This window comes from Copadichromis virginalis, linkage group LG11 (assembly GCF_057382275.1).
Source record: "Copadichromis virginalis isolate Kocher_CV1m ecotype Utaka linkage group LG11, C_Virginalis_male_GT1.1, whole genome shotgun sequence".
In the NCBI taxonomy this organism is placed as follows: Eukaryota; Metazoa; Chordata; class Actinopteri; order Cichliformes; family Cichlidae; genus Copadichromis; species Copadichromis virginalis.
Window position 1 is genome coordinate 37,174,843 of NC_140628.1, and position 20,232 is coordinate 37,195,074.

General features: G+C 38.3%; 2 protein-coding genes across 3 annotated transcripts in view; both read left to right on the forward strand.

Moving 5' to 3' along the window:
* The first annotated feature begins 2,790 nt into the window (after nucleotides 1-2,790).
* Nucleotides 2,791-7,911, forward strand: rbm8a (RNA binding motif protein 8A). Of its 2 annotated transcripts, none has more exons than XM_085472279.1 (6): nucleotides 2,791-2,890; nucleotides 3,406-3,465; nucleotides 3,558-3,635; nucleotides 4,524-4,660; nucleotides 6,242-6,378; nucleotides 7,596-7,911. In XM_085472279.1, exons 1-6 carry the CDS (start codon nucleotides 2,830-2,832, stop codon nucleotides 7,642-7,644), a joined length of 522 nt encoding a protein of 173 aa, XP_085328405.1. In that variant the 5' UTR covers nucleotides 2,791-2,829; the 3' UTR covers nucleotides 7,645-7,911. The 2 variants fall into 2 exon arrangements, with proteins under 2 accessions (XP_085328405.1, XP_085328404.1); XM_085472278.1 differs by having other exon boundaries at nucleotides 2,792-2,896.
* Nucleotides 7,912-11,518: 3,607 nt separating this feature from the next.
* otud7b (OTU deubiquitinase 7B) overlaps nucleotides 11,519-20,232 on the forward strand; it is a 43,018-nt gene continuing 34,304 nt past the window's right edge. The window contains exon 1 of the mRNA XM_085472280.1: nucleotides 11,519-11,841. The gene's annotated coding sequence lies outside the window, so the exon portion shown is untranslated. The remainder of the gene's footprint in view (nucleotides 11,842-20,232) is intronic.

The following is a 20,232-nucleotide window of genomic DNA, read 5'->3' on the forward strand; positions in this document are numbered from 1 at the left end:
CACAAGCTCAGCATCAGAGGTCTAGAAGTTCAGTTCAGGTTTAAGTTTAGGAGGCCTAAAAACTTTGAACCTGTCATAGCCTTGGTTTGTGTTTGAGACTGGAGGTAGCCATCACTTAAGTATGCATTTATTTAAAAAAAAAAAAAAGATTTGATCTTAAGTGGGACTTTTTTTGCAACAATGTCTATTTTTCACACTCAATTTAATGTCATTACATGTACATTAAAACTTATGGATCACAGTGAAATTATGCTTTCTTTTCAGCAATTTTCACACTTTGCAAAGCCGTCCAACAGGCCAGACCGGACCCTTTGGTAAGCCTGCGGAGCACATGTTTGACACCCCTGTTCTACACAATATTCACATTAGTGTACTTAAACGAATCCACCATCTGGCAGATCTTACAAATGCTTTGATTCCACTCTGAGTACTACACTGGACTAGCTATAAAGACTCAAATGCCCTAAATCATATCCAAAAGGAGTTGCTCCCCGCTGGCCCTTAGAGACAGTGCAGGTTAAAGGGACTACCACACTTTCTTTTAAATACAATATATGCTTACTATGGGGCTTTGAAGGGTGGCTGTAGCTCCGGACGTAGACCAGGTCACCTACTGATTTGGTGATTGGCAGTTTGATCTCTAGTCGTTCCAGTCTGCATGTCAACTATCCTTGGGCAAGATACATGAAAGCATAGAAAAAAGTGCTCATATGAGTGAATGAATGAGGCTTGTTGTATAAAGTGCTTTGAGTGCTGTGCGAGAATAGAAACGCACTATATAAGTGTCAGTCCATTTACTAAAGATGTTTATCAGAACTACTTTAATCGTTCTACTATTTTGCTTTTACCCTTTAACCAGATTACACATTGCTTGAAGTCATTTCTCTACCAACACTTGATTTCAGTTCACAGTAAGAATAGCTTTCAGTTTACCATAATGACACCAGAATACCAACATGAACAGCTTTTATATGAGTTTCAAACACGTGGGTCAAAAGCGCGAGTGGATCCATGACTGCCCCCTGTTGGTCTTGTAACGTTTTTTTTGTTTTTGTTTTTTACAAAAACCAAAACTCAAACAAAGATATTCCTAGTTCCTAAAAGTAAAATTCAACAAACTCAACACATAAATCCTCAAAAAAAACCCAACAACAACAACAACAAAAAAAGCCTAAAATATGGACCAAGATAAAGAACAATGCTGCTCTTTTCACCTTCGCCTTATCTTCAGCAGCAGACTGTCACATCTTATGTTGTAATTTATGACAGGGAACAGCTATTCCCTGTAAACTGGGTAAGATTACATATGATGCAGAAGTCATATTAGAGCCAGTTCACACCAGTAAGTGTAATATAAGCAGACAAAATTATTAAAATTAAAGACACACATTCATCTCCTGTCTCCAGGTCATACAGTGAAATTAGAATAGCAATTGAAAATGAGTCTGTGTATACTTATGCCAAAGCATAAGAGTAACTGAGAGATAATGGGATGTGTTATCGGAAATCACAGCATCTCTGTCATAGAGACTGAATGAGCATGGATTTTTGAAGATGTGAGTCAAAAACCTCAGGCACACTGTCTCACTATGGATTGTAAGCACAATTAGATGACAGTGTAATAAACACAGGTAATGTTTAAATTCAGGATGTGAGCACAAATAAACAACAATGTTTTCCCTCAAATGTGACGTGTTTAACAAGTCTTCAGATTACAGACGGCAAGTGAGTGAATGTTTCTAATCGTCTCACCAGAATCTAAAAGAAGACAATTTAACACTAAATACAAAGTTTTCTACAAAATCCTAATGTACTCAGCAACAAATCATTGGAAATGGCAAGAAAACCCTATGATATATGTAAAGTGTGTCTATGTCATGTCCCATTGTTTGCCTTGCTAAAATCAAAGTATTTGATTTTTTTTTTTTTAAAAAACATCATTTTTGTTTTACATGTACAGACTATATGTAATTATTACCTACAGTTCTCAAAGAAATTAAGTAAAAAAAATAATGAGATACTGATGATCACATTCAAAATTATATGGACAAAAATGGCTTTGTAAAGTTATTCCAAAACACGCACCTTTAAAGTATTTAATATTATTTACCACGTGTGCTGAAATATTAGCTGCAGTGTTATAGGTTTATTCTAGATAAATCATACACTCCACTTGCAATGGAAGTGAGTGGAGTCGGGTGGGGTCCTCGTAGATGAATCAGGTTTCTTCTACTATCACTGCAATTTTTGCTCATTGCCTCACAGCACATTGCTGCAGTTGTATTCGAGTCTTTGGGGCTCTGGTGGTTCCAAGAAATTAAGAAGCCTGGAGAACTTTTCCTGAAGACTATTTACACAAATGACAAGAAAGGTGCCTAAGAGAGTTCAACTAAATAAAGGTGGTTACACCAAATACTACCTTTCAAGCTTGTTAGTTGTATAAACTTGTTTTTGTGTGTGTACTGTATTTCCATGTATGTTTGCACATGTTTCAATAAACCACTGCACCAGTTTTTGTTTTTTTTTCCAAACAAAATATGGAGAAATGACAAGTTGCACAGGGCTGTAAGTGCAGGTATCTTAAAACTACACCATTATAAACCTAAATGTGCCTGTTTGTGTAAATTTATTTGAGCCTTTTTACTTTCTGTGATAAAAATGATAGTTTTTTTTTAAAAAAATTTATAATTATTTTCATCTTTATTTAGTTATTCTGTGTATTTTAATATATTGACTTTTATTTTATACAAACTGGCAACTTCCGCCTGCCTCTCAGCGCTTTTTGCGTACGTACGTTACGTTGGTCAGACGCATACACACAGAGACATCATGGCGGACGTGCTGGATCTTCATGAAGCGGGAGGCGAGGACTTTCCTATGGATGAGGATGGTGATGGTAACACTATTATGTTCACTGTTAGTGGCAAATACTTTACTGTCCCCGCGTTCAAATGATGTGTAATTATTGAGGTCCGAATCGCAGCCGCTATGTTCGTAAACGGAACAAAAGCTAGACTGCGTGGTGGCAGGCCCGATAAATGCTAACATGCTAACGCGAGTTAGCGCCGTATAGTTGATCTATTCAGTCGCTCCGTAAAAGTTAGCGAGGCTACGGACATAGAGATGTTTAAAATTCACCTGTTTCATTTCGAAGGGGAAATTTACTTGGCCGGTGACTTAACTCTCATTGTGAGTGTTGTTAGCAGCTGCTAACACGCTAGTTCGCGGTTAGTGCAGCTAACGGGTAATTGTTTTTGCGGATCGAACTGGGGGGAGCGGGCATGTTAAACATATTCCCAGTCAGTTGAATTAAATTGGCGAATTTTGTTCGTTGTTAAACTTGTAATGAAGCGAACATTGCAGCAGCGTGCGCTGGCTCTGACTTGTTCATCTTTCATTCATTAGAGAGCATCCACAAGCTGAAAGAGAAAGCCAAGAAGCGGAAAGGACGAGGCTTCGGTTCAGGTGAGTGACCCCTGTGTGATGGCGATAGTTTACATAGCCTCTCTTACTTTAGCTATGCAGTACAGTAAGTGTTTCTTTGTCGACATTTCCAGAGGAGGGAGCCCGGTCCAGAACCAAAGAGGACTATGATACTGTGGAGCAAGATGGGGATGAGCCAGGCCCTCAGAGATGTAAGTAAAGAAACAGTTTAACAAAGGATTATGTCACGAACTTGAAACGGCAGCCTGTGGCTTTGCGGTGATATAGCAGAAAGTACCACTGGTTTTCTGGGTAGTCTTACATCATTTGCTGTTAATGTGATAATCACTGCTGGGTAGAACATGTTAGAACATATTTAAATACATGTTCTTAATTGTAATTGTCTTAATACTTAAGCACAAAATAATTTGTGTGTTTGTCCTCGTTACAATTGTGTGGTGCAATTTCTCATGATTATCAATTTATAAACCTTTCACTACAGCACCACAGGCTGTGTTACAGAGTAATGCAAAAGTAAAATGATCAAGTAACTTGTAATTAGTAAAGTAATTTGTTACTTTTCTAAAAGACAATACCTGTAATGATAAGTTTGGTCAATAGTATAAAGTCCAAGCTACATGTGTGAATAGAAATCTCAGAGTTAATCAACAGCAAAAGAAGAAGGATTACGCTGGTACCATTGAAATCCATTCAGATTTACAAAATAGCAAACTTGCTTCCAAAAAAGTGTCACTACTGTTATTTATTGACTTAATATCAAAGCAAAACTTTTTATTTTACATTAAATGCTTTATTGCAATGTAGCACCTTTGGCATCACACTATCAACAAGTAGAACTTTTTTTATTTATGACTCCAATACAGTGTTTGTTTGTTTTTTGTCTTTTTTAAGTTGATACACTTGAAAGTGCTACTTGGTAAATGTCCTGTATTTGTACAGCACTTTACTCAGTCATCCACCCATTCACACACACATTCAAACACTGGTGATGGCAAGCTACATTGTAGACACAGCTGCCCTGGGGCGCACTGACAGAGGTGACTTGATTCATCACATGCTGATTCCTTTCCTTGCTGCAGCTGTGGAGGGCTGGATCCTCTTTGTGACGGGTGTACACGAGGAGGCCACAGAGGAGGACATCCATGATAAGTTTTCAGAGTTTGGAGAAATCAAAAACCTCCATCTCAACCTCGATCGCAGAACAGGTTACCTTAAGGTAAAAAAATACAACAACAAGAACCACATGCTATTATTGTTTGGGTTTTTGTGTGTGTGTGTGTGTGTGTGTGTGTGTGTGTGTGTGCGTGCGTGCGTGAGCTGATAACCCTGGCTAGTACAGGGTTGCCGTCTGGTGATACCTGATTCTAGCCTGCTACTTGGAGTTGAACCTCAGTGTGGTTTGCAGCTACACTTTGAGGAATGGGAGGCGTGCGGTTGTTCCGTAGATCTTTCAGACAGGTTGATTGTACACCCCAAACAATGCTACTGTTAAATTGGCTCTTTTTGTTTTGTTTGACTGGTTTTTACATCCATTTCTGTTTGAGTGGAGAAAAAAAAATGGCTTGTTGAAAACATTGCTTCATTCTGGGGTAAAGGTGGTTTGAGCCCAGACAGATCACTGTTGCCTTCCACCTGCATACACAACACCTGGCTGCATAACATGTTTGTTTGACTCTTAACGATGACACCACGATGCCATCCATGAAGAATAAACTCAGAAGCCAGAGCCATGACCATCCACTGAGTCACACTTTAACTGATTTCATACAAAGAGAAGTGCCAGTGTCAAGTTAGTTACCAAAAAAGTAACCAACATTTCTCTGGTCTAATTATTGCGAAACAAAACCCTAAATCCAAAGATTTTTAATACTGCAGATGTCCTTAATGTGTGTAAAGGATTATGTTTTGGTCTAACAATCCCATCTCCTCTGTCTGTGTGAAAATGAAATTATTGGTAACCTGCTTGCTGGTTTTCTGATCAGATTGTTCTCATTTTTAACATGTGATATGGATCAAACTGGAAATTTTACACACAACAAATTTTTACTAAAAGCACATTTCATTGTCCTTTTAGTGTTTTGTTGTTGTGTGCCGTTTGTTTTTGTTTTTTTTATCATCTCATAAGTCAGTTTAACAGTGGCTTGTGACACTTTTTTATAGTTGGGTTAACTTAACCAAATTCAAACCAGGAATATACAGATATTACACATTTGTTTGTTTATATTCCACGCAAATGGTAAAATAGAGAAAGATTGTTTATGCAGCCAAACTGAAACAACTGCATGAATGCAAAGGAACAGCTATTTGTAGAGTCCTCATCCCACCATTGTCATTGTATTTCAGCTGTGTATAACACTTATTCCATGTGGGAAAAACACTTGTGCAGAGGATGCATACCTCTTCTCTCTTTTCCAGTTGTATTTCTGGGATGCAGACATCCTTCAGTAAGGCATCCTGAAATAAAATTTATTGGGGGCACAGTCAGGTCTAACGATGGGGAACTAGATTAGGGCAAAGAGGTGCAAATTAAAACTGTTCCTTTTAAATATAGAAACACATCCTCTTTTCTACCACACAGTGGCAGCATTGTTTTTGATGTAAAGTAGGACCAAAGGGAATTCTACCCCAACCTCTGTCAGCTAAGAATGGAGAACGTGTAAAGTTTTCCTTAAAGGCGGTTTGAAGCAAAAACAGATTGTTGTACAACAAAGTCAGAATGTGTTCTACCAATAACTGAAGTATTTGATTTTACTGTGTACATAAATATGCAATAATTCACACAGTCTTCTGTCCCCAGGGTTATGCACTGGTTGAGTATGAGACGTACAAAGAGGCTCAAGCAGCCATGGAAGGGCTCAACGGTCAGGACATGATGGGCCAGCCTATCAGTGTAGACTGGTGTTTTGTCAGAGGGCCTCCCAAGAACAAGAGAAGGTGAGGGTGGTGTCTTCATCCATCTTGGAGCAGAAACAAGCTCTAGTGTTTGAAAAATCTACAGAAACATACTCTGTACATTCATTTCAGTAGGATTTTGTCATCATAAGTGATCGTTTTTTTCCCCTCTTACCATGCAGCCACTACTGATGACATGACTACTCAAGTTTTGTAGATAAGATATAATTTAGTTTAAATGTCTCTGTGACAGATGACAAAACATTAAACACAGCTCAGAAATAAGTAGCGTAAAGTCGAATTGTTTTAAAAACAAACAAACATAGAAAACAATATCCAAAACACAGTGGTTCAATAAAGTTAAAAAAACAAAACCAAGAAATGAAGGGACTCAATAATTAAAAAAGAAAAAAACCCACAAAAGTCAAATTACGTTAAAAAAAATCTTTATAATGGCTGACTATAACACATGTAATATTTAAGTAGAATTTTATTATGTAATTGGTGATGAATTTTCCTCTTTCTACCCAGCACTTAGTCTTTGCATTCATATTTGCAGTAATGACAATATAGATGTTACATTTTCTCGTTACATTGTTACTGAAAAGTTTCTCTTCATTTATTTATTTATTTGATTAGAATTCAAATCTCTCAATGAATACAGAATAAAGATCTACCACAAAGAAAGAAAGCACGAGATAAAGCTAATCAAAAAGGTGCTGACTGGAGCAAATGCTTATTATGCCAACCCTTTTAACAAAAGATCATTTAGGAAGCAGCTCATTTACAAAAGAGTAAAACAAAACGAACAAACAAACTTTCCATCTTAGATAAGTAAGTAAATTAAATTTCACAATAATAATTCGTAATAATTCGATAATCCACGCGAAACAACCAAGACTTTCTGTATTATTATTAATATTGCTCTCTTCATTCTTGATTAATATATTTTTCTAATACTCTAGTTTGTTTTTAAACAAGAAAAATAAACTACACCTTTTTAAGTCACTGTCACAGCTATTCCACAAGTTACTATAAATATACTTTATTTATGCTGTAGTTAATGTTAAAGCAGGTAAAACATAAAACACAGCTTAATAGGGTAATAAATAAATTACAACAATAAATATATTTTTTTATGTTACCACCCATATTGAGTTATATGTAGTTATTTAAGTGAAACTCTGATTTTTGAATTTATTTATTAATTAATTAATTTTAAGATTTCCCTTTTTGATTTAATGTGTGTTTTGTTTTAGGGCTGGTGGACGGAGGCGCAGCAGAAGTCCAGACAGGAGGCGGCGTTGAATGGAGGAAGTCATCACTTTGATAACCAGTTAATAGGCTTCTAATGCCTTCCTACGAAGCAACTTTTGGAGTTTTTGTACAATATTTTCAGTAAACGTTGTGTAGCTGGGCAATTGGTTCTAACAGAGAATTTGTGCTTTTACTTTCAGACAGACATGTACATGTTTATGGTTTTCATGAATCCCTCACAGTGCTTTCTGTTTGCTCATTGTAACTTGGATTTTATTTTATATAGCCTAGGGAAAATTAAAAATTTTAAAATGTAAACCTATGATTTGTTTGTCTTTTTGTTTTTAAAATAACAGTTAACAGAGAAATCAGCCTACCAGCTCATTGAGCATGAAATTATAGATAGATAGATAGATAGATAATATAAGCATATATAGACATCATATACATATGAAGAATGTAGAAAAGAACATTTAGGATTTACATATATAATACTTTATGAAAGGGAAAATGATAATGTATAGGTTATCTTTACTTTCGAAATGAGTTAAATTTACCTTTCATGTTAAGTGTGTAACTTAGTGTCGTGGTGTGTAAAAGTTACCTCTTAATTTCTTTATATTTATTCAAGGGTTTGGGTTTTTTGGGGGGGACATTGGCTCCTTTTTTTTTTTTTTTTTTTTTTTTTTTTTTTTGCCTGTCCTGTTTGGTTCTTTTGCCATCAGAATTATTGTCTAAAGGCAAAGAAAGATGCCCAACGGATTTACTTTACCAAATGGACCATCCCAGCCATGCCATATTGGTCTATTTGAGTCACCTTTGCTTTTATTGTTTATTTTATTTTCATTTGCTGAACACGGGACAGACTTGACTGGGGAAAAGGAAAAAGGAGAAAGAAAGGGGGAAAGAAAAAGAGCGGGGCAGAGGGACGATGATAAAGGGCAAAATCAGACACAAAATACATATATCAATCACCTGTTGAGAAAGAAAAAAGAGAGAACAAGCAAAGAAAAAGCAATATAATAAACAACATCATCTTGATGATCTATGTGAATATAACACTGAATATTAAATATTATTGTGCAGCACGTAAGATCGACAGCGCAGTGAGCTTTGAAGTAGCAGCCAAAAAGGGTGTAGTTTGTTTGTGTGAGCACCTGTGTGTACACCTGTGAGCGTGAGCACGCTTGTATTTAAAAGGTTCCTTCATGTAATGCTCTGCTAGAGGGTGTGGGGAGAGTTATAGCCCTGTCCTCCTGGGCATGAAGCAGGTATGGAGGAGATCAAGGCTCCAGACCAGGCACGTGCAGGAGGGAGGGGGGGGCTAGAGGGGCTTGAGCACCCGCCCCTTTCCTGATGGGTGCCCTTTTGTTGAGGCAACTTTTTAAAAAAAAATTATTTTTTTTTTTTTTAATGTGTGCGTGCGTGCGTGCGGAGTCCTGTCTGTGCCCCTCAACAATAATATTTAACTATTAATCACAGTTTTGCTAAATAAAAGGATCTGGCTTGCATCAGTCACATGATCACATTTAACCAATGATCGCCCTCGACGGCAGAACGCGCTGGTTGCGCGCCGGGAACGAGCTCACAAAGAGCACGCGCATTTTTAGCGGTCCGGAGCTGTAGGAGAAACACAAGTTAACTCAGAGACACAGACTGATGCCACAAAACCAGTAAGTCGGTGTACAGCGTACACTGTAGTGTATAGCACACAGGAGTATTAGCTTATTACGGACACGTTGGTAAGTTGTCTTGTTGCAACTGACGAACTGAAACAAACGAGCGAGCTGTGTGTGCAACAGCGCGACAAACATTACCTGTCCTTTTATTAACTGCACAAGTAGTGCTGGTCATAGCTGCTGGCTGCCTGTGTAACGCTGTCATGGGTCTGTAGCTCTGTCACCGTTTTAGGGAACATATTTAGTTTTAAAGTATTTAGAAACATATTTAGTTTTAAAGTAAGTTTCCGGGCTTTTCCTGCCTTTCTGGAGGGATTATATTTCACTAAAAAACGATCTAATATGCATGTCCACATAATAATAATTATAATTATAATATATTAAAAAACACAAGCTGTAATTTAAAGAACATACATTAAGAAGCAGATTATATTAGATTTATATTTTAAATAAGACAAAATTTGGATTTTACAGCAGTAAAATTATTGTATCTCTACAGTTTAAAAATGTAATAAGCTTTGCCCTGCACAGAGTGGATAGTGAAACAAATGGAATCATCATAAATACATTATTTCATATTTATTACTTCCCCCTCCTCTTTGCTTTATTATTGTAGCTCTAGTAATAAATAATAATGTAAGGATTCTGGATCAGCACCATGGATGCCCATAGTATATACAGTATTCTGAAGAAGGTCTAAAATGTCACTGTGTGTGCGTGCATGTGTGTGTTTTATTTAGATGGATTTAAAAAAAATATATTACTCATGATATAACATTGTCCAGACATGGCTGGTAAGGACATGAGGAGGAAACAGCAGGAGCTGTGTGAGGCTACTAAAGGCAGTGCTATAACATTTTTCTGTCATCATTTTATTATAGATTAAGTGCAAGAGTTGTTAGGTGTGGATAATTAGATTATAGTTTATTGCAATAGCAAGTTGTGCCTTGTTCTCACATAGCAAGTGGAGAGTGATATATGAAATGATGGGATGGAAGAAGAGAAGCAAAGAGTGATTCACAGGCAGAGCCTAAATTATTTCTCACAGTTTTTTGTTGCCTTATGGTTCCAAGCGCTGTCACCAATCTTTGCATTTTGTTATTATCTCATGACACTTGTTTAATCAGCTACCATCTCTCCTATGGACTTTTTAATGTCTACAGTCTCAGATCAACACAGCCCTGCCCTTCCCATATTAGATTCTTGATGAATGTGTGTTGTTGTTATTCAGCCTGGTTCAATGTGCCCCTTTTTAACTTTGAGCACCCGCCCCTTTAAACCTCTCTGCACGGCCCTGCTGCTGGCAGCCAGCTGTGCCAGAGTGACTGAGCCCCAGGCCGAGAGGCCAAGGGCACCCCACCCCCGAAGGAGCCTGAGTAAGCTCCAGGCTCCAGGCGCCGACAAGCAGCCACCAGGAGTGAGCCGGTGGGTACCTGGACGCCCATCCCCGGACACAAAGAACCACCAGTGTCTGAGGGCGTCTGCCACTGGTAGGGGAAGTGGTGGAGGGAGATAGGCCTCCATACCATGGAGGGCCTGAGATGTCCCTAGAGAGAGGTGGCGTCAAACAAACAGGCACACACAGATACAAACATCCATTCCCACCCTCATGCTCTCATTGGTTCCTTTTCTTTCACTCAGTTGCAGTGCAGTCCTTGAACCTGATTATTTTCAGAGGAAGCCACTAAACAATCTCCCATGAATCATTCAAGGGCAAGGAAGAGCTTTAAATGTCTTTTAAGAAACCTGGTGAGCTATTCCCTAAAACATCTTAACGAAACACTAAGTTTGTCTTTCATGAGTAGAAAAAGTTTGACATGTACTTCCATTTATTTTTGAAAACAACAAAAAAACGTTTTGCATGCGAAAATTGACATCAATGGTCATGAAAAGTACTGAGACCTATAAAAAACAACTCTTAAGCTGCAAGCAATATTAACCATGCTAAATGTACACGTTTTGTCACAGCTTATTAGTGTTTGTACAATTCCAGAAAAGATGGATTACGGTCGGACGTGTTCCCTGCTGCGTTTTATTTAGCATCGCTAATGACGTAGGGTTTACATCATCCTGGATGACCTCATCCCGGCCACGGTGACGCCCCAGCTATTTTGTTAACTCCAAAGCACCTGTCACTCTGGCCTGAGTGCCGCACTGTCATTGGCTGCGGACACAAAAAACCCACTGGCCTCTCATTTTCTTGCAGCCAATTGGCAGGCGGATGTTTGGCGTTCTCATTTGGTGTTTACTCTAATGGGGAACGTCACTCAAAATGTTCTAGCCCGACCATTGGTTCTGATAAACGTCAATGAAAGAAAACTCCCGCCTCTGATTGGCCGAGTCCTCTCGGGGGCCGTCTGAAACCTTTGGTTGACGTTGTTGTTGTAAGTGGTGGAGAAATTACTTTGTCGCTGGTGGTCCGGTTTGGGATTTTACGCACCGTTCTCCATATGAGGACACTAAAAAGTTAGAAGTCGTTGGTACTGGAAACGTATTTGCTACTTACAAGTTGGCACGTGCTGGAAAACTGAATGGGACGATGAAAACAACATCTGCGAGGCCGCTAAAGGTAAGCAGTAGAGGGATACTCCAGCTCCTAGCGTTAACGTAAGCTACCGTTAGCTTGCTGCTGATTAGCCAGGCTTGAAGTAGCCACTTGCTAGCCAAAGGTAACGGTTCGTTCTAATAACTGAAAAAAATGTACAGGACTTCTTTATGGTGAGCATTCATGCGCATGTCTGGCAGACTTTAAATGGACGATTATAATTACTAATGGGTGCAAATAAAGTTAGTGGGATATGTTTGAACGGTGCATGAACCTCATGCGTTTGAACGCCTCAAATGCGTTTATGTAAGCATGTTTATTGTTCCCTGATATTTCTTCTTCAAAGAATAGTTCTAGCCATTAAAAGCTGGCTCAGAGTCAGCAGTGGGGACAAGCCATCATCGTGTGTAGCGTTAGGATTCAGCGCAGAGCAGAACTGGTTTCTGAATACTGCCTCAGCTGTCAGCTAAGCAGTGTGAACACTGATATCAATTTCAGCTGATCTCTTTAGTAGTTGTGCATCTGCCTGTGGAAGTAAGTTAAGTCATCATCTCGTTTTTTCTGGGAGCTTCTAGTCACGATCCAGCTTATCGGAGTCCGCCTTTTATTTAAGGTGCATGTGTGATGTAACATTGACTTAAAAGACCAGCTCACAGGAAATTACCAGAGCCAGCTCTTCACACACCACAATTTCTAACCAAAACAACTGGGTTTATTGAGTCTGAATAAGCATCTAACTCTGTGTGAGGCTCCTGCCTGAGCTGACGGGTCACAGGGTTCACTGCTTTTTACTCATTCTGAAACTAGAACTAGGTTTATTTGGCATATTTTTCTCTACATCACCACAGCGAGAAAGTATTAGGTTGCACTCTGCCTTGAATTATTTAGGTCTTGTAGTTGTGGACTCTTTTGTTTGCAGGGACACCAGGACAGACAGCCTATATGAAAAGTAGGACAGAGGTACAAGTTCTTCAGTGTATTTGGCCTACAGCAGGGGTGTCAAAAGTAATTTTAGTGAGCAGGGTATGTACAGCTCACTTTGATCCAAAGCTTGTTTGACGTATAAAACCACTGGATAATATCCTTTATATACACAAAATGTCTTTGTGTGAAGAAGTATGGGTACTTAGGAAAAACATTTGCAAATGATAAGCAGTCAAGGATCTCTTAGGCAAAAGGAGTGCAATTAAAACCAGTATTTCCACATTTCATCACTCTATTGGTGTTACATGTATTTTAAAATATATAGTGGCTATTTAAAGGCACATGACCTTCACACATGTATTTTGGATCTCAATAACACAAGTATTTTACTAAAGCAGAGAGAATTGCAAGTGTCTTCTCTGAAATTTGCACGCTTTGCAAAGCCATCCAGAAGGCCAGGCTGGGTGTGCTTTGACTGCTGATTTTGATTAAAAACAAAACGCACACTGTAATAAACACACAGCAGTGAAGAGGAAGCTCGTTGAGAAGTTAGGTATGGTGTAGTAGGAAAAAGAAACACATTCAGCCCTCCACCCATACTCACTGTTTCCAGTGGCTGTGAAGGATGATGCTTGAAATGTAGGACACACAAGCAACTGCTGATCAGTACCAGTGTGGAAAGTTGAATGAAACTACCAGTGCACTTTGACTGTAATATTTGTCTTTTCGCGAGTGACTTTTGCAGCTCGATCTGATCTGATTTGATCACAGCTTTCGGTGTGTTAATTTGATCAATTTCCAAATCTTATTTTCATGTCCCTGAATTTTCAAGTCCCCATATGTACTGATTTGTGTCTATATACATAAAGTAAATATTTTTCACCTCTAAAGGGTGCAAGAAGTCTACATTTAGAGACTGGAGGGGTTGGTGGTGCTGTGAATCATTAGGATGGTTACAATTCAACAGCATTATTTTGATTATTCAAACTGCTTAATTAAAAAAAAAAACAGAATTAAACTACAGTGGTTGTCACTTCTTTTTAGCTTAGTTTTCTTGGTTGTCAGCATGACTATGCTGGACAACAAGCCGTAGACATGAATCCTTCTTCCTGTTTAAATGCGTCACTCTCAAAGCTTTGCTAACTGTCATTACGAAAGTAGCCCAATTTTTGGCCATGAACGTGGAAAAATAGATTTTCTTCTCAACAGAGATTTTTTTTTTTTCAATTTTGTTTTTTTGTTACGTAGTTTAAAATGTAAAGAAAGAGAAAGTGTTGAAAATATAGATTATAAACTTCAAGGTGAGCATTTTAATTGTTGCCTTCTCAGTGTTTTAAAACTGGGTGTGATGTATCTGACTAAATTATGCCAAGAAGTTGTTAGATAACAACCTAAATGATCCTTTTTTTTTTTTTTCTAACAATGTCTGTAATTTGAAGAAAACAACTTTGTTTTATTCAGGATGAAATCACAGGGATTCATATGTTGCTGCATTGGTCAACTAATATGAATGCAATGAAGGGAACATTTATCAACATTTTAAACATTTTTATTTTCATAGGTGCAGTCAGTGAAGTTTTTGACCGCACCTCATATTTGCACCCATTATCTCACTGTTGGTAATTAAAGTGATAAAGCTGCCCAACAGTTCATGGTGGCAACTATTTACCATGATGCTCAGTTTTTCTGAGGGTTTGTGTCAGGTTTCATTATACAAGTCCTCAACACTTGAAGGAACATATTATATTGATTCATACAGCAGCAGAGAGAGCACCTCAGGCGAGTATTTTAAGAGGGGTGTAGCATCCTTCTGACTGCAAGACAGTTTCCAAACTGGCAGGGTGTAAAAGTAAAAAAAAGAAAAAAAGAAAACTGAAAACAAAAAGTGCTCTGCTGCTTTGTAAATATGTGGATTATAGGCACAGGTATGCAGTCTATTAAATTGCCTTCTCAGTGCACTAAACAGGCAGTAGCTCAGCCTGCATCCAGTGGAACAGAACAAAACAAACATTACTGAGTTATTGCTCTTTGATTTCCCTCGAACCATTTGAATTTGGTTGATCCAAGTTTAAATATGTGGTTTGTAATCTGCAGTGTATCATATGCATCAGATCTCTTAACAGGATTCAAATGTTATGTGGTTGGGAGTTCACAGTAGCCTCGGGTCACAGTGACACTGATGGTGCCCACTCAAGAGGTTTTGTTCTCGAAGGGAAATCACCAAGACCGGGGCTAAAATGTTTTTAATTGCTTTTTTCTAAAGTTGGTTTTAGTTTGGCTAACTTTAAAATACATTTTGCTTTATCAAAAAATAACAGGACAATGCTTACATTTATATCAACCAAAGACCTTTTACCTAAACTCAGTACAAAGCAGTCGCGCTTACCTTCATATTGACAAAGGCTTTGTTTGAGCCAGCGTGCTAAACTGTATCTCACTCAAATTTAGTTTGCAAGCTCTTTTATTGTTAATGAACGATTACAAAACTGTGTGGAGTGGGACATGAGCTTTTTCACCTTCTGAAGCATTGCATGCCCTGCTGTCATCCAAAATGATGAGATGTAACTAGACACTTATATTACCTGTGTAACAGGGTTTGTCATGACTCTGGCAACATGAAGTTTTATGAGCTGATGGTCATGGGCTTATTTGCACACTGTTTTGCAGTTACATGTGGCAATAAAGACAGAGCAGCAGTGACTCTTGATTTATACTTCACATGACGGACAGCCAGTTGAACTTGTTTGACTTTCTGTATGACTTTCTTTAAGGTTTTGTGCCAGTTAGTGTGAGAGTGCTGTAAACATGTGTCACACACTTATTTTGCTGAATATCCTTTGTGGCTGTCTTGGTGAATATAATGTTATACAAGCTAACCTGTCTGTTTCAGCCATGCAGAGGGTATGAAAATTTAAATTTTCCTCTCGCTGAGTTCCCCCAAACAGCTGCTCACTGTCAGCGGTGCAGTGTCAGTTACACGGCCAGGCCCGTTTGGCCTACTCCCACAGGAAAACACGGTCAGATTAATAAGTAAGTAGATGAGGTTAGTAGGACAACCAGATGATTTTTTTCCTGTTAAGTGTGCATGTCCCACTGGTGGTAAGGCATGAACTAAGCCTTGTTTTGTTTGGACTCTTTGCAGATTTCCAAAAAAAGACTTAAAACCCACATCCATCTGTGCTCTTATATCTTAAAGTAGCACTATTTAGAAACACAGGAAGGGGATAAGATAAAAGGCAAAAACAGTTTTAGTCTCTGCACTGCCACAGCGACACGAGGATCAATAGGTGGCTTGTCTCTAAGAGGTCTCCATGTCCAGACAGCAACTCATAAAACTCTTTGCAGCCCCACCCTCCCCACCATGGCTGGTTGCCTGCCAGTCTTGTGACACAGCAGCTAGCCAGTGCCCAGGGCCATTTGTGTCCAGGATGGGTAGATACTATGAACTGAGGTGCTTACCTGGGTGCCAGCAGCTGCTTTACTTTGAAAACATGCATGTTTGAGTCCAAAATTTGTCATTTTATACCGTTTCTTCGTTTGTTTATGAGTAAAATATTTTTATTTGTGTAAAGAAAAACACAAAAATCAGGCATCTGTTGACACTCATTATATACCGTAGTACACTATACTATAGTATAAACTATATTTGATTTATCCTCCAAACTGGGGAAACTCTGTAGTCTTTGACAAAATAGCTATGACCATTAGAGGAGTTTATAGTTCATAAAGGTGAAGTACACTTTATCAAAACAAATAAGACATTTCACTAAAATAAAAGCTAGTTTGAAATCAAAATAAATGTAATTTATATTTAAATAAAAATACTTAGTGGTAATATAATTTATAATTATTATTTTAAATTCACCCAGCAAAATACTAAATGTAGAAAAACAGCATAGCAACTATGAGATGACATTTCAGCCGGTATATGTAACAGTAAAGGTTTGTCTTGCATTTGAGAAAAAAAAGTTTTTATTTATTAAGTGGCCAAAATACAGTGCATACTTACAAAAACTCATTTTAAGCAGGTATTTGAACAGCATTGACATATACATATATTAAATACAAAATTGTTCTTAGGCTACAAGTGCAACTTAGGGATGTCACTGATACACAGGTTGAAACTTTTTACATATCAGATGATATAAGTTAAAAAAATATCAGTAAATAGATGCTGGCCACACAGGTCCTCACCCCATGTTCCAGGTCTCCACTCTACACCCATGTTAAGTTGTGGATAGCAGGATTATGCCCGGTCTGTGTTTAGTTAATTCATGCGGTTGACAGAATAGAGGCCAACGCAAACTAAGGTGTAACAGTTTTATTTGTTCCACCTGAAAAACTATAATCCAATACAGCATGGGCTGCCACTCCCATGAGAAAAGCTGTGGTAGTGAAAGCTTGTTGTATCACTTTGATCACTGTACCACACCAGACTCAAGAATTTATTACAGCTGTACTTGCCAGAACCTCACAGTCTTATCTGTCATCACCACAGTGCTATTTGTCTTTCACTTTTTAAGCAGTGGTTGTTTTATCTATTGTTGCAGATACAACTTTTTCCTTTATGATAGGAATAAATGTTTTCAGCCGATTGGTCTTTGAGGAAGTTTATTATGCTCATTTCTAGCTACATGGTTTTGTTCTTTGACTCTGCAAGGGTAGCTTTGCATGAGTCACAGTTTCAAAAAATCCTCAGTTGTTTTATTGTCCTGTTTTCTCTTCTTTTGGCTGTTCATGGTAAGCAAAGGGCTTTAACAGTGTGTGGGTGGGGCTTGTGTACTCGCTATAATATCATCCAAAGCCAAGTTTAGAAAAATAGTTTGAAATGACTGCCCTATTTGTACGCTGTGTGCGTGTATGAAACTTCAGACATTTTAAAGTCTTCTGGATTGTTTGGACTTCTGAAGGAGCTGGTGCACTGCAGCTGATGCATGGTTAACGCAGACCAACATAGAAGTGAATTAAATACATTGGCCCGTTTTAATCTGTACCTAGAGCTGGGCGATATGAGATTTTTTTCATATCACGATATGTTTTTTTCATTTCAGGCGATAACGATATCTATCACGATATAAGCCAAATAACTGTATTTGTAAGATTTAAATGTGCCGTTGCTCACAAGTAAAATGTGAAATAATCAGCAGCTTGTTTTTATTTAAATATTTATTTCCCATAATAAGTTCAACAGGGTAGATGTACTTAAGGAACATGAGACTTTTTCAGATAAATAAAGGCAAATATTGCAAACTACACAAAAGGCAGCCGCTAAAGCGTTTAAGTTTCAAAATAGAACAAACAAAACAGACTAAATTGTCAATTCCACTTAGAAACAAAATATTAATTCTAAAAATAAATCTTAGTTTGTTTTACAGAAGAACAGACAAAACTGACTAACTTTTGTCAATATCAAATAAACTGAGAACTAAAAGGAAATTCTCAACCTCTCCTTGTTGTATAGCTGAGCTTTTCAAACAGTTTTAACAGTTACTTTAGTCTGACAAAAGCCGAATGACGAATTAGCGCTTCCAGTCAGAGACTGAGGCTACGTCCACACGTACACGGGTATTTTTGAAAACGGAGATTTTCCGTTTACGTTTTAAAAAATAATCCCGTCCACACGTAAAGGCAGAAATGAAGGAAAACGCTGCTATGAACATGCCAAAGCAGCAGGTGGCGCTAGATTCCTAACCGTACCGAAATGTTGGCCAATCAGAAGTCTAGAAGCCTCGGTGGGAAAAAGTAAACAAAGCTGGGGCATAGAAGCAGAACCGAGTCGTATGTGTGGACGGACAGTAACTGTGTGTATATGTAAGCATTTAAACACTGCAGAGAGTAGAATTAACAGTAACAGTATTGTAGAAATTCATTTCACCGAAACAATAACGTGGCGCACAGTGTGACGCATGCACCAGTTTATTGTATTTTCAGACTTGCTTTCGGCACATTTACAGTGAGGCTACTCTGTTTTTTGTCAGACTTGAAATAGCCGAAATACCTTCACACTACGGAACTTCTATGGCTCTTCCGTTCGACAATCTCTCCGGCATTGGAACCATCATCTGTTTTCTCTTCGGTCACGCTCGGTTGATTTTTCTAGTCGGCACACTCATTTCCTCCATTACCCGCTGGCTGCTTCCCAAACAAACACACGTGCGGCTTGGCACTTGTGCTGTATGTAACAAGTCACGCGACGTGACGCTGCGGCTGTGATTGGTTCGGCTCTGCGCTACTTAATTTGGATTGGCTGACCTTTTTTTTTTTTTTTTTGAGGACAAGAGCGGCGAGGTCTATCGCGATAGCTTAATTTCTCTATCGAGTAAAAGTTATATACATATCGTTATCGTTCTATCGCCCAGCTCTGTCTGTACTATATTTATCTTTTTGAGTCATTAGTTAATTTTGGACTTTAAAGTACTGCAGAACCATGCTGGTTCATGCAGCAGTCATGTGTCCTGTATTCCACCTTAGGGCTGTTCGATATAACGATATATATCGGATGACGATATAAAAACATCTATCGTTGTATTTTACACTATCGTTTGTATCGTGGTGTCGCAAAATAAACTGTTTACGGCAATATTTTTTCATGGTTTTGATGGTCACTGTAGTGGCTATATTCATTTCTTAAAGTTCTCTCTTTCTCTTATATTTAATATAACCACACGACTGACGGACAAGCGCCTCTTTTTATTCGTTGTCGTTAGCAACAACGACAGTAAAACCATCACGTGTCTGCTTATTTTCCACAAAGTTTTCACAATAAAGCTCAAGATCCTGTTGAGACTTTCCAAAATAAACTGAATCACGTGAAAGAGCATGCAGACTATTTACGGATGAGAAGCAAAAAAGAGCCGTCAGGCGCTAAAAAATAAACCTTAGACTCAAACGTTAGAACAGGCTTTTCCCCGCAGCACGCCGTGTAATAAATACTCACACAGAAAACGGCGGCCGTTACAACTTATGTCTAAAAATGTATCGTTTCATGCATCGGTTAAAACACTCGACTCCAGGTACACGACGCCCAGCTGGAAACACTTCCTGCAAGTCGAGCTGCCCGAGATTCACAGAACTTTCAGAAAATGTAAAATTTTTGTGATTTATATCGTTATCGGGACGATAGATGTCTTAATATTGGGATATGAGATTTTAGTCATATCGCACAGCCCAATTCCACCTGGTAGTTTACATTGTTAGATCACAGAAAGGCACAGAGGCAGGTGGTGTCATAGTGATTTAGAAACAAACGTTAACTGGGGTTGCACATTATTGTATGGATACAATATGGATAATTAGTTTAACCAGCTATTATTTTTGCTGCTGACTAGTGAGAACAGAGATCATTTAGTTGACTGTTCCACAAAATCTAAAGGTTAACAGGACTCCATCAGGACCAAATGAGGACTTCTGACTGACGGATTCTGGTGTTTAGGTTGGCAGCTGTCTGAAATAGTGAAACAAACTCCTAACAAGTGAGGTGATTTCTATTAA